Source organism: Lampetra planeri, chromosome 3 (genome assembly GCF_965212315.1).
Source record: "Lampetra planeri chromosome 3, kcLamPlan1.2.h2, whole genome shotgun sequence".
Classification (NCBI taxonomy): Eukaryota; Metazoa; Chordata; class Hyperoartia; order Petromyzontiformes; family Petromyzontidae; genus Lampetra; species Lampetra planeri.
Window position 1 is genome coordinate 17,174,956 of NC_136109.1, and position 23,686 is coordinate 17,198,641.

Consider the following 23,686-nt stretch of genomic DNA (forward strand, 5'->3'; position numbering starts at 1 on the left):
AAAAAAATAGTTTTAATGTCCAGTGTGACTTGAGCTCGGTGAACGGCGCGCGTCCAACTCGCCATCGGGAGGGAGGCAGGCAAAGCTCAAATCTTGACCTAGGGCCAACTCACAAACGGCATCTTCGCTCCTCCACATTCAACGCACTACCCTCTCTGGAAAAAGCCAACAGCGGTTGTCCTGCGGCGAAACAGCACTCTGCCATGGGAATGTGGAATTTCCACCGCTGGCTTAGATGAGAACTGCTCCATTGCTTATGTGGGCAAGGAGACACTTTAAGCTGTTGCAATTGACTGTACACCCATAATTTGTCCGTGTTTGCAAGCGCTGATATATGAATACAGGGAACGGTGGCCCAACTGGTGAATTTCTTTGTTTGACATTCCAATGACCTGTATTGACAACTAAGCCAAACACGACGTAAGGGAGCAATAGGTGTGATCAGCATAGGTGGCCAACAGCCTACACTACGCATTTACCCATGCAGTGCAAATGCATACAACGCTCTATGGCAGAGCATCCAACGAGCCTGCCAGATGCTTTGCCATGTTGTGCCATGCACATTAGTACCCACTTTGTATTACAATTAGACACAAGCCCAGGGAGCCCGCTGTTTGCAGCCAGACTCCCACAGCTTTTGACTTTGTCCAAAAACCCAGCACTGCAAGTTAATGAGCGTGAGAGGGGTAAACAACCGTGGTGATGGACTGGACATCATGCAGTCTCATTTCATTTTTGCACACGTTACTAACAAAAAAGTCCTATTTTTATCTTAGCAAGTAAGGCTGACTGAGCTACATACTGTAGCTCTTTGTCAGAAGTGACCTGGGCCCCCACAAATGATAGGTCAATGAAGTGGCTTATCATGTGGAAATTTATAGCGGCCAAATACTCGAAATAAATGTTTCTAAATGTGGAGGGGAAAAACCGGAGGACCCGAAGAAAAATCCACGTGACCACAGGGAGAACATGCAAACTCCAAATACACGAGCTCATGTTTACCAGGCGAGGTAGTTAACATCACGTCACCATGACACCCATGCTAAATGTGCCACAACACTGGCTGGTCCTGTATTGTGCCAGGCCTAAAATCCAGGAATCATGTCGCCACATGCCACCCAGTACCATGTCCCCATGTCCCTCGCTCTCTATAGCGCCCAATGGCCTTGTGAGTGGCCCAGGCAGGGTGCACTTTAACTGGACAAAAGTTTAGGCGAGGTCAGTAGGTGGTGGTGGGTAAACGATGTTTAAAATGTTTGATTGAGACGCATTTTTTATGAAAAGTTATGTCTGGCTATATTTGGTCAAAACCGCATTGCTTTGAAAACAAACATGGGCAGCTGCCCGAGTACATTTGACGAATCATACGGCGTCCAACGGGTTCTTCAGTAGTTGACCTTGGCAAAAGCGGACCGATCATATCACAGGAGTGGCCCCAGAGCAGCGGTGCGGCCCCACTTACAAACTGTCATTAGAAGGGGGGGCCAGACCTACACCAACCGGGTGGGGACAATGTGGGGGGCGAAGAGTGCACGCATTTTGACGCGGGTTGGGGCAAGATTGGTTTGGCATGGGTCAGACGATGGCGGGAAGCCGGGTCGGTTCTTGCCTTGCCGCCCAGGTGAGAGACCTCGGCATGAGCTGCCATCGCCACCGGCTCCACCAGCGATCCCACGTCCTGCACGGCTGCCATCAGCTGCTCCTGAAGGGCCTGCTCAGATCATGGACGCAGAGCAGGGGAGGGGTGAATGGAACCAAGGGGGGAGAAAATAAGTCGTTTATGTAAATGCTGGGCACTGGAATGGTGCTCTTATGTCTATATTCGGAGCGTGTCGGTGACCACTGTATTATCAGTCATACATTTTTATTAATATTTTTTTTATTACTAACAATCAAGGCTCCACTTTTAACCATGTCCTGCATGAGAATGTCCATTGACTTTTCTCGTGAATATTTTTCTTGTGCCCAGCCCAAAACAAATTACTTTTCCTAGCAGTCAATACGGTTTTTCGAATTTTTTGTTTGGCCTTTGACAATGTGCTTCTCTTTCTGCATCTCAGTGTTATGCTCTGCAAGCACCTCTTAGTTTTTGTTCCATGTATGAAAAGCACGTGTCTAAAGCATGTGTCATAGCAGGTAGTACACACTGATTTAAAATGATCTTCTTTGTCAGTATCTCTGATCCACCTGCCATCACAGGTAATATGCACTGGTATTTTTTTTTTTAACACTGATCTATATTTCAACTGTGCTAATATGAGGGTCATGACCTGAACCAAGAAATGACCGTCATTCACCAAATTTTACATTAAGTATTATTGAAATCAATCTTTATTTTTCTCAATTATATCTGGCAATAACCAACCACTGCCTTGGGGAGGCACATGGCATGAGCTGTAATAAAAAAAAGAGTGATCTTTCCTTTAACCTTTTAGACCATGGTGGGGAAAGTGCCGGTAGCAAGCACCTATTAAGAAGGCGCATTAGGGGGTGGTGTGGCTAAAACTATGCCCAGCTGCCTTTAATTAGAAAGTGTTCAATATTTAAGGTATTCATTGAAGGCTGAGGCATGGCAATCCAACCGAAATGGGGTGTACTGCGTTCCCCACTAATCACGTAACAATTCATTGATTAAAATCAATTCCTATGCCTTTGATCTAAGAATCAATCATACATCTGAATATATTATCATCTTCCATTTACACAAGCGTTTCCTTCAGGCTAATGGTCAGAACTAAGGAGGACCATACAAACGAGACTAAAGTAAACATATATTTTTTCGAATTATCACCCCAAATTGTGTCAATCCTTCAATTTGTATGGGAGGAGATGAATGGTTACAGGTCGACTAGCCACCACGCGACAGCTATGTGACAAAGATCCCCCATATAGCCTTCACATACTTTTGGGGCAGTTCTGTTAGCGAGCACTGCACATGAGGGGGTGGGTGGTCAGCACCATGCCCGGCCACCTTTGTGTCCCTAGTGGCGATGTTAAACATCACACCAGGTCATAATTGGAGGCTGAGTCGACCTAGGAGAGGCCCAGGACCGCTTCAGATAATCGTCACTGGTGTTGGCCATGACCGGGAATCGAACACGGGTCGCCGAGTACGTAGCGCAGTGCGCTCACCGCTACGCTACCGATCCACACACACACACATACACACACACAGACCTACACACAACAACCACCCCGAGTTTCACATACTGCCACAGGGAGGAGCAGGAGGGGCTGCAGTGCTGCGGGTGAATGGCTCACCTCGGCAGAGACGTCCTCTCGGGGCGAGAGGTTGTTGCTCATGGCCGACATGGATGCCTGGTCGATGTCTCGGATGCAGCCGTTGACCGTGTCGATGGCCTCGTCGCACTCCCTCTGCCCAGGCGCACGGTCTCTGTCGGGTCGGACGTTCGCGCGCATAAGGGTGTGCGCGTGTGCAGGACACTTGCTGTTTAAATGTCTCAGTGACTTAAAGCTCCTCACATATCATCTCAACCTTTACAAAATGCCCAGCTGCAATCCAGCCAAGGTGACCCCAGTGGAAACTGTCCCTGTTGTGGCACAAGTTGTATGCACCACTTGCCCTGCAAGTGGGCCCTAGTCTGACAATAAGGGCACATTTGTTGTGCTTTTTACCAATCGTGTAATTTGCGAATAACGTATCAAATTGGGCAAATGTGAACTACGACCACGGCAAACATGGCTCACTCATTTTCAAATGATCGAATTTGGATGTTTAACATCCACTGTGAAACAGATGGTGGATAGTTACGGTTAAAACACCCACCCAGGTTAATACACATGCAGCATTAACCAAGCTGGCTGCTGAGCTCAAACCGCGAACCTATCCAAAAAGTGGGCAATACGCTTGCTGCTCAGCCCTTGGCCATATCATCGTGCCAACAATGTTGTTCAGCAGCATAGCGATTGAGTGTGCGGGCAGTGCAACTGCACTGGGGGGCCCATGAGCCGGAGAGACCCAGGCGCTAGACTACGTCCGAACCGATACCAACCATGCTACACCACTGCCATTACGTAGAGGTGGTCTGTGATCATCTCCCCCCCTCACCTGATGGAGGTGATGAGCTTCTTGATGGAGTCGGACACGAGGCGCGAGTGCCCAGCGAGGATGGCCCAGGACGGCGGGTCTTTGGGGTTGAGCGCGAGCGAGCGGGCGGTCCGCACGAGAGCGCTGGACCCATCCAGCATGGAGCGCCCGGAAGCCAGGATGGGCTCCCGTGCCTCGCGGCCCTGCACGGGTCCAGCGGGACACACAGTCACTCAAGACTCAGGCACTTCCACGCACACACTGGCATAGCAACTCTTCAGACCCTCCAGAAAGCACCCAAGCTCTGACATCATCGTCTGGTGGCCTAGTGGGTCAGGCCTTTGGAACAGTAATGGTAGTTAACAAATCCACTTTGGTGGATTTTTTTCCCATTTCTAATTTGAACAGTAATAGAGCAACAAGCCTTCGTGTAATGAAATGTGCATTTTTCCTGACCAAATATGATGTATGGCAAGCTGGAGAGAACCGGAAAGCATGGAGGTATATTTTTTATGAGAGTGTAAAAACGTGCGTCTGTTTATCGAGAAAGGGCCAAATTTTTGCATCGATGATACGGATCTATCCCTTGTAACCGGCTTGGCCCAGGCGTGGCGGAATCCAGCGTGTAATAGAATGTGTGTGCGGTTGACCCTGGGGTCGCGACCGACCTGGGGGCTGATGTGGGCAGGGACGCTGGCGAACTCCGGGTTGGAGGCGAAGGCGGCGAGGCTCTCGACCGCCTCCAGGAGGGGGCTCGTGGCCGTCCGGCACTGCTCACGATTCTCCTCCGAGAAGTCCCCATCCAGTGCCTGTGACGCGCGGGTTCACATTTGCAATGTACGTAGGACAACAAATTAAACACAAATAGCAGTTCTAAAGACATTCGTTTTCAATCGAGATGATTTAAAATTGCATAGCTCCCAGTGGCTTCCTAATATCGGAAAGAAGAGCATTCCAGACGGCCGCAGAAGCGCATCTGAAAGCGCGCTATGCGGCGACTGTCTTTGTACACAAGCCGCATCAAGCACGGACGATATGGCGCAAACAACAGCAACAACACGAATCACAACCATCCCGCACAAACACCAGTCCCACTTCTACCCAACTAAGATTCGTGGCAGGATGGCGCCGCGGTTCCAAACGCTCGACTCAATTACTAGCCGGTAGTCGGCTCGACCCAACATCCCCGAGTCTAGCCCCCCCCTCCACCCACTAGCGTAAGAGTCAAAGAACTCACGCACCTTGATGGTCTTCACCAGGTTGGCGGTGCTGTTGGCCACCTCCTTTGCAGACTGCACAAAGTGGCGCTTGGCGGCCGGGTTGGGGGTGCGCGCTGAGGCCACGCGGCACGCGTTGCACAGCGCCGACGTGTGCTTGGCCACGATCGTCGCTGCTGACAGCACCTGCACTCGGCGAGGGGGCAGGATGTAAAGTTGGGGGGGGGGGGGTGGTGATGGCGGGGAGGGAATGTTGGGGGGGTTTAGGATGTAGGAGGGTGAATGAAGACAAAGATCTTATTCTGTTCTGACTTTTAAAAAAACCCGTAGAGATAAACTGTATAAATCAATCAGAATACTGAAACAAAGATTGTTTAAAAATACTTTGACAAAATATTTCTTTATTTTATATTCAATCTTCATCGTTTCTGTTCGTGTGATTATTATTACTTACGGCTCAAGAGATTAACTTGAAATCCTTTTTGAGATTATTTATGATCGACAGTACTTGATTAAATGTCAAAGGGTTCCCTCTGACAAGAGGTTTGTGTGCCGATTGTCCTAATTTATGGCCCTGGGACAGTGTTGAAAATCACAAATTCCTAAGACAGAGACCAGGTACTGCATGGGGAAATTACTGTTGACTTTTCCCAAAGCAGTACTCATTTAATCGATCACAAAGACGATGAGGTTGAGTTGACCCCACCCGAGGATTTGAACTCGTGACTTCCAAAGTGGGAATCTTAATGATAAAGAGCGACTCGTTTGATTAAAAACACGATCGCTTGTCTTTATTTGGCTCAGAAGCATTGCGGACTTTCATAAATAAGGTGACGAGGGGATGGTACCTGGGACTGGTTGCTGGCGGGGTCCAGAAGGCTCTGGCAGGCCACTTGGATGGCTTGGTAAGCGCGTGAAAACTGAGCCGGGTCCACCACACCTTGCTGGCCAGGCCGGCTGCCTGGGTCCGAAACGCCCACGAGGTACGCCGACTGCACACGTTAAACATCGCAGGCAGAAAGAGGGGTCAAGGAAAGGAACTGCAGTGCGCGACTAAATTCTGGTCCCAACATTGCCATCGGAGCTCATGCCACAAGGTGAAGCAATGTCATTCTAAAAAAAAATTCAATATTCACATTAGTCTAGAGTGAAAAGTCAAAGTGTCTTCGAGTTCAAACCAGCAAGAGGGCAGCGGATCGCCTCTTTTAGCGGCACTCAACCAGCAGTGGAAATTCCACATTCCCATTGCAGGGATCAGCCTTAGCGGAATACCAACAGTTTATTTACCAAAAAGTGGTACTCGACTTATAGATGCTGGAAGAACAATGGGCTGATTTGTCTCCCAACTAGGATATGAATCCACAACATTCAAATTGTAATTAGAACGTTCTGCCACAGCGCCACTCAACCAGACAACGTCGACGTCAAAGAAAATGAAAATTGTTTAACAGTAAGACGTTCACTTCTATCGGTGGCCTTGAGACAGTGGTGCAAATTCCCTGTCCCAATGGTGGGGACAGTTAATTGAGTTCGAGCGGTGTTTAAATAAGTAGGGTTATATGGACAACTTCACTTGGAGTATGGGTAGGGTTAAGTCTTTAGGCAAGAGGTTTAGGATTAAGGTTGAATTGCTTGCAGGGTAGGCTCAGAGCCAGAAGTCTCTCTCTACATCGCATTCCATGACCCTAACGAGACCTGCGGATTGTTAAGAATAACTAAACGACCAGTGGCGATGGCAGGATGGACGCAGATACATTTTACAGCCTTGGCTTAATGCAGCAATATCTTTAGGTCACTTATAAGGTTATGTACGAGATTAAATGCGCAATAACTAAGGTGTATTTACCGCCACATTTCGGAATGAATGGGCTCAAGCGACAGAATTAAGTCTTCGTGATATGATCACTGTCCCACTCGTCTGCATGGCGGCACCACGCAAAGCCAAGGGCTGTAGATGGCCGAGCTGCCCAAGCGGCAGTGTCGGCCGCCTTTGCTGTATCGTCACCTGGGCCGCAGCCTCCGTGAGGCCACAGAGGGCCTTTGACGCGGAACCGATGGATTCGCCGAATGCAGGCAGATCGGTTGTCTTGGCGTGCTGGGAGATGCCAGCCATCGCCTCACCCAACACCTACGGCACACGCAAAAAAACGCACGCGCACACACACACACAAACGATTCCCAACGCGTTATAAAGGAAAGTCAAACAAGGCAACCACACAGGTCGGCCGAGAAGATTTCTCCTACCACGCTTATTGTAAATGTATTTTGTATAAGTAAGTTGTGGTGAATAAAAGAAAAAGTTAAGGGTATGTTTGACCATCACAAAAATAACATTTAGGTCAATTCTTCAATGTACTTTCTGGATCAGTGTTTTCTAGAAGCATTTGTTTAAGCAGTCAAAACTCTCATCGAGTGTTGACTTTATGAGCATCGGGATTATTGCCGAAAGAGACTGGAAGTAAAATAAATGGCCCAGAATTTGCTGCAGAAAAAAGTGCTGCTGGCAATTTTTTTTTCACAAGGTTCATAAAATTGCTGGAACTAAATATTTCTTTGTTTTTCTGTAGCAACAGTAACTTGTTTGTTTATTAATCGCTAAATAAATCTTTGTTTAGTTATATTAGGGATTTGGGGCATTTACTGAATCATAAGAATCGCTCATTTATATTTCTTAGTTTTACTTAGTAGGTAGGGCATTACTCTGAAATGCACAATGTCCATTAACCATGATTTCCTAATTTGTGTGCCCACTTGTAAGTTCAGCACTAAAGCACATGTTTGCAACATCCAGGTTGTTCCCCCATTTTTGTAAACCGCTTTCTGCTTTGAGATCTTTAAACATCTGTGGCTTAATTATTTTTCCATTTACAGTTCGTGATTTTATTTTCTGTACAACACAGCCAGTCCTTTTTCCAGCTCCTGCATGCTGCCGCACTTATACCACGAGGCCTTGCAGTGAAGAAGCTTTTTGAGATACAAACATTGCAACCACATGACGAGGGTATCCCAATAGGGGAGACAACACATTGATGTAAATGTTTAATAAGATACCTGCTGTGTCGCAATGCTTTGTTACCAAGATCACTTGAGCTTAGAAAATGTAATGGCAAGGCCCAGATTTCACCTAGAATGACCAATGTTGAAATTTTTTAAAACGAAGCAATATCATTTTCTAATTGAAACAAATTATTTGGTGATGCTGCATTGGGCAGTGGTGCACAAACGCACATCTATCAAATGATTTACGCGCTATGAAGAAGAGCCATTGCCCAAAACGTCGTCAATTACATATTTAATTATTTTAAGGCAGTGTTATTGACGAATGTGTTGTATTAATTTGTTAGTTTTCAACTGACGCTTTGGAATTGCTGTAGGCAGCAGAGGCCACGGTAGAAAAATCCACTGTTGCACTGTACTTCTATGTACACCGCCTTCACCAACCCATAGTGACCGCCATGATCAGGCTTGGCCAGATAACCTCCTAGGACTCACACGGTGTGGGGTGGCCCTCTCATCCAGCAGTGAATAGACAAAAGGGGACACACATGGACATGCCTAGGGAACTGAAGAATAGTGTTATAATAATATCATGGACTTGATGCATATTAAAAATATAATCCCTGATAAGACTGTGTTAGGATTGGCTCTACATCTTGGCATTTCCACATCTGCCTTCTCAACCTCACATTAACCTAACCCAATTTAATCAGCTTGTCAAGGCTCACGTATGATCATTAATCTAGTGCTCTCTCTCTGTTGGCGGTCACCTTGCATTATTGGGTCCGGATTTTGGCACTTTGGCCCCTTGTTTTTGTATTCATCATTTGTACCGATTCCAGTTCACCTTTGGTAAATAGACCCCGCTTTTGTGAAACCTCTCAGCGGGTTATCAAAGGCCAACTCAACTGATTGTGAAAGCACTTAATGCTTTGCTGCCGTGCAAGGTGCATTAATAATCTAATCTGACATAATAGACCGAGTGTTTTTTTTAACGTTAATGCTTTCCCTGTGTTGAAAAAGGAAGCAATAAGTGTGAAAATGTAGTGATATATAATGCTCCAACTCTCCAAACAGCTGATGGCCCGGAATTGCATATCAGGCACAAAGAACACCTCATCGGAGACAACCGTATCAGCAGCGAGTGATGGGGGGGCACCATTAAACACCGCCGTACCTTCTCATGGATATATCTACATTCAGCCAAAGAAGAATACTGCTCCATTGTCACTAACCACTTGTTCTTCTGATGCCACTTTTAAATGAAGTGGATGCAGTGTGCGCACAAGGTCGGAACAGTATCTCTTTCTACGCTGTTAAATGATTCCTGAACACACTCAGCACTTTTAAATAAATCATTGTGCTAATAAGTAGGCATGCACTGATGAATACATTTATAATTTAAAATGTATTCTTACGGTGAAAATGATCACGCGTGGGAGAATCTATTACTTAGAATGTAATGCAAGTCATTTTCCACTTATATGCTTTTAACACTGAAGCTAAAGGAGCAAAGGAAACTATATAAACAACACAAAATAATTATAAATAGTACAAATGAGACAGAAACGATGTCTCTTGAAAAAGATGCAACCCCAATTGAAATGGGCAAATATGTCAATATCTTAAGCCAGATAAACAACTAAATTCGTGCTTACCAAACCATGAATGTCAGAGTCAAAGTGTCCCCGTGCCTGACATTTGACTTGAATAATTTAGCACGACCGCTACGGAGCATGCTTAACCAGAGCAGGTGTTTTATCTCTGCAACGTGTACAGAAACATGCGTGGAGCATTGTTAAAGCTCACCGCTTGCTGTAACATGGATGCTAAATATGAATGTTCAGTTTCATCGCTGTCCAGACGTGCAGGCCAACGTGTTCAGGTGGGGCCGTCCACAAATGACGTCACGTGATTTTTGGACGATTTTTGACCCCCCCCCCCATCGTCACACGGCGTCACAAAAAGTCAGACCCCCCCCTCCTCAAATATGACGTCACAAAGCTCTGCCCCCCCCCCCCCCCAAATAAAACATGCTTTAAATCGCTTTAAACTATTGTCATTGTAGTGCGTATTTAATGTGGCGCTGCACTCTGATGTTGTAGAAGAAAACATTTATTTAAAAAAGTCTATTTAATTAAGTAGAACGTGTTGTCTATATTTATTTAAACTTGCGCATTTTGATGTGACGTCACATCCGCACAAACACACAGGCCAGGAGCCTGTTTGCTGTACTGCCACCTACTAGCCACCTCGAGCATAAAGAGTTTGGGTGCCAACACAATTTACTGAACCACGCCTTCAAAGTGCCTGCACCACAGGCAAGAACCTCTGAGAGCCCGGTGTACATTCATGTTCTGTTCAGTTAGAAACGTGGACACCAAATATAAAAGAGGACGGCGATGTGTCCACCCATCCATCCCACCGCAGCATCGACGATGTGTCACGGTAAAGCCCTCACCTTGGAGTTGTCCATGACGCTTTCGATGCAGTCAAAGTAGGAAAGGTCATTGACCGGCTCAGTCGGATTGTCCAGCATCCCACGCACAGCCTGTAAGTGGGATAAGGGGAGGGGGGGCGGTCAGAGTCAGCCAGGGAGTCCCAACTGAACACAAAATGCCAACCAAACCATGAGACCATTGAACACGAATGTCAAGAGATTGTTCCGGCCAATGATATGAAACCACCATCCCTGAAATCCTTCTGCTAGGTCTCGCAGCTGTTGCACAGTCAACACCGAACCTCCAAGGTCTGCTCGTAGAGAATCCCACATCGCGCTCTCGGTGCTCCCCTTCAACGCTAACCACGGAGTGTCACTCCGATGTCTCGGTAGCTCGACCTCATCCACCTCGTTCCAACCACTTGCACCATTAATACATCCATATTTCTTTCCTCTCACTTTCTATTCTGAATGTCAAAGTTGCTCACCGGATCCTGCCAAGAACATTCGAGCACCCTCTGCATGCACTTACATTCAAAGGTCAGGGGCTCCTCCTCTGGTAGCCACCTCTGGTCGAGCCCTTGAACCTTTTCAGTGCCATTGATTTTACGAGCGCCGCCCTTCAAGCGGCCAACTCTCAACACTCGAGGTTACCCTCTACTCTTCCAGAATGCTTGCTGTAGTCAATGGAAATCTGCCTGCCCCCCTGCCCGCCCGCCTGCTCCGAGTGTGCTAACCCTCTATCTCACTTGCTACTCACCCCCGGGGGGCCGCAATCTACGCAGATCCGCGTTACACGCGAGGAACTGTGTGTGGTTTTTACAGCAGCACGGCATGCTCACATGCTGTGCATTAATGCTCAACTTTAGATGTCCATCTGCTAGACAATATGCTTTGGATAAACACCCCTGGGCCCGGGGATGCAAAGTCGATGTCAAAGTGTCCCACTGCTCAAGCAAGCGAGGGATTGTACCATCTTCCGTCGATTCTCATTCAGGAGTGAACATTCCACATTGGGCTATTTGACCATCGTTAACCTCCCACAAAGTGGTAATAATTGTATCAGTCCCATAAGCATTATGGGCCGAGATTATACCCGAACCAGGATTGTAACTTACAATCATTAAAGTAAAAGTCAAGCACTCCAGCATCTGTCAGGATTTGCAGCTATATTCCCTTACAAACATAAATATATTTTTTTGCTAAACTGTCAATACATCCATACTCTTTGGTTCTTTCGGTAAAGTCACGTAAATAGAAATCCTCATGCTAGATCTGGCAGCTGTTGCACAGTCTACCTAGGGGACTTTACCGAAAGAACCAAAGAGTATGGATCCTGCAGTCACGAAAGCTTCAAATCAAGATCGTCCATAAATCCTTCACAAATGCCCCCCCCCCCCCCCACTTTGTCCCACTCTTTGCTATCGTTGGAAGTCATTGTATGTCTTGCTCGCTATGAAAACACCGGCTGATGCAATAGCGACAACAACAAAACGTGGCTTGGAATTGCTTTCCTCGTAGCCTCTCATCGTTGGCCAAAAAAATGTTTTCCACTGGGAAAAGGTTGAAGAACCTTTCTTGACTGAAGGGATTTACTGCAGCTTTACAGACTTTGCACAAAAAAAACAAATCGAGGAGAAGTAATTTGCTTCCCATTACTTTTTGGACCGACTGCAAAATGTTGCGACTAAGTAATAAGACAGATGTTTTTTAAACTCATGCCACGATTGGACACTTTCCCCATGTCCAGGAATCGTGTCACGCAAGGGGGTTGCAGCAATAAATTGCACAGAGTGAGCGGGGCCTCGTATGAAAATGCTGCTGGTTAATAATAATAATAATATATTTGTATATTGCAACACACATGGACCTCCTCACGTACAGATGCAGTGCGTTCCAAAATCTCAGCGCAACGCAGCCAAAGGGGAGAAAACGCTCAAGAGGACAACGACCGCAGAGATGGAGCGATGAGATCAGTCCGTGTGCAGCTGCTCGGTGGATTTTTTTGCATCGCAGCACCATCACGAGGGATGGCAATGGATTGGGGATGACTGCATCGAGCAGCGGATCGAGCGTGGCTGACGATGATGAAACGGATTTTTATTTTTTTCAACACCAGGGGCCAACCTGCCACGTTGGCCGTGCGAGAGTCACCTCGAGTTGACGCAGGGCATTGTCACACTCCCTCTGGCCGGGCGCTTGCTGTGTGCACATGCTGATGAGCAGGTTGATGCTGTCCGTCACCGCCCTGGGAACACGGCACAGCGACGAGCCAGAAGTCAGCGTCTCCACGCACAAACGAGCAATGGGACGGAACTCATTGCTCTTGGTGGCTCCTAAGCAATTGGTGGAAATTCCACATTCCTTCAGTGGGGGAAAAGTTTATCTAAAGGGTAATCTTTGATGGCTTCCCATAAAATCATACACATTTCATTAATCCTAGACAGATCATGAGGTGAGGCATTTGGTGAGGGCGAGGGTATACAAGGAGTAGCGCCAGAGATAGGTTCTATGAATAGCCAGGGCTAGAGTTAGGGCATTGGCTAGGGGTAGCTAATTCTACCACTAACATTGTGGTCCTTGCACCCTTTCTTTACATTGGTTTGAATGTAAAAGTCAACGGTCAACTCAACATCAATGGTCAAGTCAAACAAAGTGGCAATCATCTCTGTAATCTGGCCTAAACCAGCTGTGGGCATTCCATGAAAGGGACAGTAGAGACACTGGACAGTCACTGCTAACATTCCGCAAACTATTTCTTTATTTATCCACCTTGGAGGAATGATGGGCTGAGTTGACCTCGAACCCCACCATGCAATGTCCTGGAACTGTAACTGTCACCACTATCAACAGTCTTGTGCTGCGGTCGTCCTTGTAAGGGGAGCTGCTTAGCTCAATGGCCCTAACCAGCTGATGTAATCACGTCTGAGTCTGGGTTGGTGAGTCTGGGGCGAGTGCAGAACAACAATGGACTTCTCTCCACTGCCCCCCACTGCTCACAACGCCTACTACACACCCGTCCTCTGGTTAATGTTGGTCACCCATCCAAGGACTATCCAAGCTCAACCCCCGCTTAGTTTCCGAGATCTAACGAGATTCGAGTGGTGTGGTCATTGGCTCGCTGTGCGTTATTTCAGCAGTTGACAGTTTAGTTAATCCTCCGTTTTTTCCCCTCCACATTTTGAAACATGCGTTTAAATTATTTTGCTGCTATAAACAAAAGCCACTTCATTGAGATATCATTTGTGGCCAGGTTTCTTATGAAAAATAAGCCAATAGCTCAGTGGGCTTTACCTGGTAAAATAAAACATAGGTCAGTTTTATTTGTATATATTTTTTAAAAAGTGATTTATTTACCTTTCCGAAATTTTGCACTCCGTTTTTTTACTGTTTATTGTTGTAAAGTCCTGACTCACCCCAAATGGACATCTGTGAAAAAGAGCTTTATAGCGCATCGGATTCCTCCAGTATAAATACACATTCTGATTCTGAATTGAACCTTCCTTAACGAATGCCCGCAGCTCACGCTGCATCGTGAGCAGCAGAGGCAGCCACCCTCACAGGCAGTCACCTGGCGGCAGACGCAAGCTGGTTCTTCACGTTCGGGGCTGCAGGGTCAATCACCATCGACTTGGCTGCCATCAGAAGCTTGGAGGAGGACACCGAGATGTTCTTGAGGTTCCCAATCACCTGCACCTGGTCCTCCTTAGTCTGCGGGGTCATGTGGCAACCAACAATTAAAAAAAACGGCTTGTATTGTCTACAATTAGTTCACAAACATAATTTAACTTTAAATCAAAGTAAAATTTGAAATTCCCAGCAGCAGGAATTCGTTCGGAAAGACAATCTTTCTGTTGCCTACATCGTGAGCATAACAAACGCCTTTAATCGATGAATCATCACGCGAGCCATCCCTCCCTCCCTCCCGACACCTGCGACTACGGTGCCGATGAGCGCCGCTGCTTTGCCGCACCTGTGTGAGGCCGGCCATCTCGATGCCGGCGTCGAGGAAGTCGGAGAAGTCTCGGCCGAAGCGCCCGGAGGCCGTGGCGAGCTCGCGGCTGGAGCCGTGGGAGGCGTGCACCACGCGGCCCGTGGCCTGGTTGAGGCCGGCGGCCGCCTGCGTGAGGCCGCTCTGCGCCTCGTGGTACGAGCGGCCACTCTGTGGGAACTGCACGGCCCGTGACGACAGCGAGAGACACGGTGTGGCAGGCGGCGAGTGAGACAGTTCTTGTTGATTTTGTTTGTTTTTTATTTCCCATTTGTGCATCGGGTATCCGCGTCTGCCATGGTTTTGTGTGGATGTGGAACATTTAAAATGCTCCAGTGTGCGACTGTGGTCATCCAGAACAGACCATACAACGTGTATGTATTTATGTTAAACTTCTTTCACACCACACATAGCCAACCATGCTAATCGGAAGGTGCGGAGGAAAGATAACAAACTAAACACAAAAATAAGCTCTAAAGAAACGAGTTTTCAATCTAGATTATTTAACAGTGCATAGCTCCAGTGGCTTCCTAATAACGAGAGGAAGAGCATTCCCAATCAACAAATACGAAGGAGACATCACAGCGACACACTGCGCTGCTCCTGATGCGGTTATTTGGCTTGACCACCTGAATGTGAAATTGTAGTTGTTGCTCTTCATCTACATCAGCCGTACGAAAGAAGAAGAAGAAGTTCTCGTGAATTTAAATTATATTTTGTGGAAGTCAAGACGTTCATTTCCAAATAAAGCCCACGAGCTATACGGCTCTCTTTCAAGGGCGGCTTCGCCAGCAGACAACATCGGGAGCAAAGCATGACAATGAAAGTTGATTAATAACAATGTTATCTGAGACACAATTACGTACATTCACACTCTCCCAAAAAATGTTGTCTTAATTTCCCCCCCAAAATCATATTACAATTGTGCCATCAGCATCTTGTCAAAAGACAGAGAATGCCACATTTGAGACTGTCATAATAATTATGTATAAAGCACCCTTAAACAATCCTTCTCAGGGCTCTCACACAAAGCAGTGAAACATTGGTTCTCGTAAACTCCCGACAGGGATTGGAACTCACGACTGTCCGATGTGCGAGCCGAGCGTGACATCCACAGCGCCACGTTGCCAATTAGCGCCACACTACTCAGCGGCGTTTAACTACCATCGATAACTATTTAATTATTCTGCTGGTGTACCCAAGAAACCGTCACCGAGTCTCACGACTCTCTTTTTGCAGGAGGCTCCTGCCCTGGTTGATTGATGACAATTGAACAGGTGGGCTCGTGTGCCGTACGAGCGAGGGACGGGGGGGGGGAAGCCACGTGCGACGCACCGAGTCAGCCTGGAGGCGCTTGCTGGCGTCGTTGATGTTTCGCAGCGCGGAGTCGACATCCTTCTGCCCCGGCAGCGAGTTCACGCAGTTGTTGAGAGCCAGGGACACTGCCTTGGCTACCTGCTCAGCAGCACAGAGACGGAGACCAACATCTTCCCCCCCGTTCTAGCCTCATAGACTGCACAAGCAAGGGCTGTTCACGGGGGGTGCATAGAGACCAGCACGGCACACCTGCACGAGGGTGTCCTGGCCAGTACAACGCGTGGCTCCCTTTACCGCCCCAGTGCTAAGGCCCCTGGGTACTCAATTCACGTGAGACTGAGGTGAGCTAGGGATGCACGTTCGGTACGTGCCTGGCTACGGAATGGAACCCAGGTTAAAGGAATCGTATGGCAAGGCACCAACCACGGCACCGCCGCTTACCATACTCAGCATTAAGCACGCGATGGCACGCACCCAATGTCACATACGCGCGTGCGCGCGCAATGTCACGCACACACGCCATGTCAAACGCGTTGCAATGAGCGAGTTCTACATTTCAAATTGGGTTCACGAAATGAATTTCCAGACTGACACGTAGAGTCACGCGTGGGACACAGCTGTAATGCTTTGGCCAAATAGAGAATAATGGGAGTCACCGGTACACAAGGTGAATGCCATTAGCCGATCAGCATTGGCAACACGATTGTTTCACTGCAGGGACTCTCACTGTAAATGCTTTACTGTTGGGGAAAGTGCTACTCGCGACCACCTATTCCTGATGGCTGGGCGGTGCTGTGGATAGGAGCAGTTTTACTCACGACTGGAAGGTTGAGAGTTCAAATCCCATTGCAGTGGCAAAAAAACCCATCTGGGACCAGTAGTGGCCATCCAATGCAAAGGCCGATCCCTGCCATGAGAATGTGGAGCTTTCACCACCGGCTCAGGGCTGCCAATGGAGATGGCCACTGACCCCATTGCCCGTGTGAGCAGGGAACTGTTTTGACTTCGCCTCTTGAGCCACAGAATGGGAATGTTTGGGGTGCACGTGATTACCGAGGTTAGATGCAATGGCGGATTGCGTGAAATTTTGAGGTGAAAATTTCCCAGAAAAAAGGAAGAAGTTCCTGATACTCTTGCGGTCTTAAATTTACTTTTGAATAACAAAGTCAGGAAACATTCCACTGGAGATGTTTTATGCAGCTGGTCACAGGGGCCCCTTGGTCTCCCATTGTCGAGGGTAACAAAGTGTAGAAGACGTTAAATTTAGCAGCCACTGACTTACTCTTTGATTCATTGATAATAGTAGATACTTACATTTACAATACATGCAGCTAATCTGGCTGTGACGGTCCCACCTGATGACGGAGACTTGTGTTGCCTCCGAAACGTCGTGATTTTTGTTTTATTTTATTTTATTTTATTTTCATTAATTTTGATGTTTTACCTACGTGACTTTACCGAAAAAACCTAAGAATATGATTCCTTGCAGTCACGAAAGCTTCAAATCTAGAATTCATGCATGAAATGGTGAGTATGAAAATGTTATAAATAACATTATTTTTTTTTAAAATGCATGCAAATGGTATGCTCATGATATATTCAGGCAAATTGATTGAACGAAACTGCAAAACACGACAGACAAAAATAAAAATAGCAATACTAAGGAGACAAAAATTATAATCTATTCTTAATTTGAACCGTGACCCCTAATCATCACATTCCAATGAGTCACTGCTGTGAATTGCTCTATGCCAATAATTTACATCAAACTTTAGCAAAGCCCTTGCTAAGTTTAGAATATCAAATCTCACTGATCTTCATCAACAGCAATTGAACCTGTGTCACAGAAATCACAACACGATATACTCCCATTCCGTGATGTGGTTAACAAATGCCACAGCTTTTTCACTGATATGTAACAAAGGCACAACGGCTCCTTTGGTTAATAAAACCCTGTTGGAGCAAGCTCTGTACGCGAGCACCTATTAAGACCAGCAATGCAGATGGGAGAGATGGTTTGAACCACCATCATGACAGGCCATCTGTATCTCCCCGGAGCTGACGTCTACAGACGGCAACAGACACCCATTCGACGCTGAGAGGAAACCTACAGGAAGCACAAGACAAGTAGCAAAAGCAGTTTACCCCTCTCAATGTGCACAGCCAAGAATCGAACCCAGGCTAATGGGATTTGAGTGCAGTGCGCGCAAAACATTGCGCTGCTACATCCGCACACGATACAACCGAGGAGCTCAAGCAAGCACACAAGCGCATACCATGTGGCACACATGTCAAGGACAATACAAGCTGCTTCCTGTTTTCAATTGTATCCTCTTGCACAGCGTGCCGACAGCATACTAATGCTCGTGTCGCAGCATGTGATGCTTTGGAAGCCTCGTGATGAAACGTACAATCAACACAAAGAAAGTGTATTAAAAGTTACGTCAATTAAAATAATGAATTACCCCTAAAAGTCGTCATAAGCTGCGTGTTGGTTAAAAGGAGGCTTTTAACAAAACCAGACGCTTTTCATCTTCAGTAATCAACCGAAGCATAATATAAATTGATAAATCCATTTAGTTTAGTTGTGACTGGGTGACAGCCCATTGAAATATGTCTCTCTTGGAAAGGAGACCCAATATTAATAACTATTTTGTTCTGAAACCAACTTGGAATTCATACAAAACAAAATATCACCTCCAAGATATGAGAGGTTTAAAGATTTGAATCAAACATAGTTATCGAAAACAGCAATCTTACACCACCAGGTGGCACTGTTGGCAGAGTGGTCGAAATTCAAACAAAATTCTGCAATTTAAAAACTCTGGTTGAGGGTTTACTCAGTCCATCATCCCTCTGAGGGCAATACAATTGGTACTAAAATTGTGGAAAATCACATAGTGTTTTTTTCTATGGGTAGATTGGGCCCTGCTATGAGAATGTGGAATTTTCACAATGAGCTCTGCCCTATGTTTTATTTTATATATAAGGGAGGGGTGTTTGACTTTCACATCTTTTATAATGATGAAAATGTTAATTAGCAAATCAGTGTAAACAATAACTTGTATGTTTCCAATATTTGTATGAAGATAAAAACTGAACACGCAACTTTTACTGCCATTTAAATGTTTTTGCAAGTCGTGAATTTACTGACTGCGTGTAAATATAAGGGCAATTAGAAAACCTGGTCATTCAATAATATTCAACGTAGGGACGTTTATTTTCCCCACTGCACCAAGTTGACAACAATCACAATTGAGATACAAATTCCCACAAACACCGTACTACTATTAAACGTAATCGATGCCTCAAAAGTTGACTGGCTGGCTGGCTGCTGGCTGGGCTCCCCTCTCCACCCCAACAAAACAAACTATTGTTAGTGGCTGTGGGCCGTTGCCAGCGAAACTAGCTGGGTAACCGTCAAAAACGGGAATTTATGTTTAACAAATGAACATCAAATTGAAACTGCGGAAGACGTTCGGAAGACGCTTACTAGATAGCGACACTGAAGAGGCGGGAGTAACGAATGCAAAAGACTGACACGGTTCAATTGAAATTGCTCTGACCCAGTGTTCTTCACTCATTTTCATAGGGGGGCCACTTCCGCCGATAAGGCATCAGTGTGAGGGCCGCCACATCGCTTGCAAGGGCTGTTGTCACACTTGTGTATTGTCGGGGGCCGCACGTCAGGGACCGTCAGTGGCCCGCAGGCCATAGCAATGAAGAACACTGCTCTGACATTTAATACGTAAAACAGTGGATTTGCTTTTTAGCGCTCCAGGTACAGGGTTGTGAGAAGAGTGCGACAATGACGGCCGTCCATTGCAGGAGTCAAGGGTCCTCTTCGAGTGGCTCATAGAAACCAAGACGGGGGCCCGAGCGGAGTTGCGCGTACCTGCGCGAGGCGCTGCTGGTTGTCGGGATCGCTGGGGTTGGCGGCCGCCTTGCGCGCCTCCTGCAGCAGGTTGGCCGACTTGTCCATGACGTCGCGCGCCGTCTCCAGGGCGGCCTCTTGGGCCAGGGGGTCGGCCGTGTTGGCCGCCACCCCACGGGCCGCCGCGGCCAACCCGCGCAGGGCCTCCGCCGCCTCATGTGCCGCGTGGTCTGCAGAAGTGGGGGGGGGGGGAGATGCACGTTATCAGGCACACACAAAGACAAAGTTCTCCCGTATAGCCTGAACAGACTGTTGGGGCAAGTGCTGTTAGCAAGCACTTATGAAGGCCGGCAACAGTACACGAGGGGGTGGTGGTTGGCACCACCCCTGACCGCCTTTGTCTCCCTAGTGATGGATGTTTACACACCACACCAGGTACTCATTTGAGGCCGAGTCTACCTCAGGGGACATCCAGGACTGGTTCAGGTAATTGTCACCGGTGTTGGCCATGAGCGGGAATTTAACTCAAGTCGCTGGGATTGTAGCGCAGCGCGCAAACCACTACACTACCGCAGGCACCCACGCACGTGCACACACAAACACAGAGGCGCACAGAGACAATGTTTGGCCTTCTAGACTATATAGACCAGTGCTGTAAAAGCCACTATACACTTGTGCAATTTTACCGCAATCATCACAAGATATTCATCACCAGCAATAGTGGCCGCATCTCTTTTGTCAAGTATCATTTTTTATTGCATAAATCTGGACAAGTCGCTGCTCCTCCTATTGGGCAACTGAGAAGGAAACTTACAACCACATCGCAAGCAGAGATCATGTGACTACCTGAAGTTGTGTCCTTTGTAGGGCCATTTATGTTGAAACACAAATTTCAATCAACTCTTTTATTTGGGGAAACATAACATCACCACTCTATGCCATTGATGTACCATGTTGATACAGATGCTCATGGTAAATGTGTTGCCAGTGATGACTGCAGAGAACATTTCCCTAAAAGAGCCCGGGTTTTTCATGGCCTGTAGCACTACCGTTCCTCACACGGAATTTATACAAACGCACGAGTAAAAAAAGTGTTTTATAAATACAAAAAAGAAATACAGGGCTAAGTTTGATTTATTTTGCTACAAAATGACAATGTCTGGCTCCCCACAAATTGCCGATTGATAAATAAACACCAACACTCAAAAGCGTCTGTCCGCAAAACAATTTACGCTCAAAGCAAACACCTCCGCAAATGTGCCCTGGAGTGACGTATGGCCTCCGTGTAGGCCCGACAGGAAATCCGTGCATTGTCCGGGCCGCTCAAGAGACTTTGTGGCTGGAAAAGCTGACAGCTGCTGTTTTTGGCACGACCCAAGCCATTCATTCTGATCCACATTCCAACCTCCCGAGAAGATTTAGATTTTTTTTAAGACTTTGAAATGTATTTTTTTTGTTGTACACGCATACGTATACAGATATAAAGCACACACCCCCTCCCCTCGTTTAGACTGTAGGGGCAAGTTAACAAGCCACCTATTAAAAACTGTGTGACACACGAACGGGTTCGTTGTGTAGCCTGCACCGTACTCGGTTGGATTTGTCTTCCCAGTGCTGATGTTTACATGCCACAGAAGGTACTCATTTGAGACTGAGTTGTCCTAGGGGTTGCCCAGAACAGTTTCACACGCCACTTGTCTCTGTAATGTGTGGCCAGGGAAGATATGTCCAGGATGATGCCAGGATCACAGTGCACGCTGCAAAGCACCAGGCTAGTGTTCCCACATGCACACACACACAGACTAAACAACAGCTCTTTTATCCAAGAAAATAAAATTGCAACTGCAGAAAATTCACAATAGGAGCTGTGATAGTGTCATGCAAAGGCACTCTAAACGCCACGATTCAACGCAACAATAAAAAGATGAAGTTACATGCGTACCATGATTTTTGCCTGAAAAACAAACTACCCAAGGCACCTGACTCGAGGTACATCCTATACACATCTTCCACAGCCATCTCAACTGCCAGGCGTGCAGAATCACCGACTGACCAGGTCCTCTGCTCAAACCATGCTCAGATTCAAAGTCCCCTCTGGGGAGTAGTGGGGCAGCGGTTTGCACTACGAACCTGGCGACCATAGAGATTAATTCCCGACCAGTTGCAAGTGATATCTGATCCGCCTTGCACAAATCTGGAGGAAACAATGCTTGGCTCTCTAACACACCGGTGTGCTGTTCTAGTGACGAATTGGCATCTTCTGTTTACGTAACAACCCTTACGAGTTGGCTGTGTCGGGTGGTGGCGGATTTTTATATATTTACGCGATCTAACCCAAAAGACCTCTATTATGGAAAAAATGCTATGCGACTGTGAAGGCCACCGCTCTGATGGATGGGAGTTACGCAACTTTTATTAGAAAGCCACTGGAGCTATGCACTGTTAAATCTAGATTGAAAACTCTTTTATTTAGAACTGCGTTTTGTGCTTAGTTTGTTGTCCTTTCCCCGAACCTCCGATTAGCAAGGTTGGCTACGTACGGTGTGAAAGAAGTTCAATGTAATACATACTTCGTGTTAAGGAAAGCTGTGCAACATGTTGTCACGAATTAACGTCTCACTGAACATTATTTGTGTCGCTGGTCGACTGCAGTAGGCACATGACTAAGTCGAGACAATCATAGCGAGAGGGATACTGGATATTAGTGTGCTGAGCATGGAACTAATATCCTGATTGCCAACCCGGCTGAAATTAAGGCCTGCAACTTGGACTCCATAACGTGGCTGCAATGACAGTAAAAGCCACCACCAAGCTTTCCCGGCAGGTCCTATTGGACATCTGTGAAAAAGAGCTTTATAGCTGATCGGATTCCTCCAGTAGATATAAATACGTATTCTGATTCTATTGTAGGCATCCAAACTCTCATGCTTAACCCTCATCTTGCTTTCAAATTTCTTTCTAATTAACTAATTATCTGGTTAAATGAGGGACTTATTCCCACTGATTTTAACAATATCTAAATTCTAAAATATATCACAAAATATAAATGTAAGCCTTTTCACATAAATATTCACCAAACCTGGCAGTAGCAACCACCCTATTCGAACAATTGCTGCTGTTTAAAGCACCATTAACCTAACTCCACCCATTAAAACATATATTATCACTAGCTTTACTACCCGGCTTCGCCCGAGACTTGGATTATTGTCTTGGATTAAGTGGCCGTCCATAAATGACGTCACGCGATTTTTGACCCCCCCCCTCGTCACACGGCGTCACAAAAAGTTGTAGGAGAAAACACGTATTAAAAAGGAGGCGTTGGAAAGCTGAAATTTAGCATATAATTCACTTGAAAATATTCAACGTCTAACTAAAGCTACAGATGTTCAGAATATTAAATTGAAATTCTCTTATAATTATAAAATATTAAAAGTAATTATAACTATGAAAAAATACTTGTAACTTTGTAGTAGAACGAAGCAAAATGGAGAGTAAAATTATAACAATCACATATTCATTCCACAGAATGAAAAGTCCTGGTAGAATCATTAAAATATAAATGCTTAATAACAACCATTCAACAAATTAACAAAATTGATGCTTCTCCATTCTCCCATGGAGAAGCGAAATGCTCCTTCATGGAATAAATAAAGGTGACCTTAGTAAATTTAAATAATCAAATAGTTAATAATGAAAATTAATCAAAATTAGTGTTGTTATAACAATTCTATTGCTTATATTTATTGAAAGTTGCGCATTTTGATGTGACGTCACATTTCTCAACCCTCCCCTTCCCCCCTCG

The 23,686-nt window shown here is 46.3% G+C and overlaps 1 protein-coding gene across 3 annotated transcripts in view; it reads right to left on the reverse strand.

The window, feature by feature from the left end:
• The window catches only part of LOC144739097 (talin-2-like), a 244,620-nt gene that overhangs the window by 41,657 nt on the left and 179,277 nt on the right, over positions 1-23,686 (reverse strand). For all 3 annotated transcript variants that reach the window (XM_078622090.1, XM_078622086.1, XM_078622097.1), the window contains 13 exons: positions 19,906-20,114; positions 16,029-16,148; positions 14,676-14,873; positions 14,274-14,413; positions 12,857-12,950; positions 10,724-10,813; positions 7,271-7,393; positions 6,114-6,257; positions 5,290-5,451; positions 4,717-4,857; positions 4,070-4,251; positions 3,262-3,394; positions 1,610-1,711 (listed from right to left, as the gene is read on the reverse strand). In XM_078622090.1, the coding sequence (XP_078478216.1) occupies positions 1,610-1,711; positions 3,262-3,394; positions 4,070-4,251; positions 4,717-4,857; positions 5,290-5,451; positions 6,114-6,257; positions 7,271-7,393; positions 10,724-10,813; positions 12,857-12,950; positions 14,274-14,413; positions 14,676-14,873; positions 16,029-16,148; positions 19,906-20,114 (1,838 nt within the window). The remainder of the gene's footprint in view (positions 1-1,609; positions 1,712-3,261; positions 3,395-4,069; positions 4,252-4,716; positions 4,858-5,289; positions 5,452-6,113; positions 6,258-7,270; positions 7,394-10,723; positions 10,814-12,856; positions 12,951-14,273; positions 14,414-14,675; positions 14,874-16,028; positions 16,149-19,905; positions 20,115-23,686) is intronic.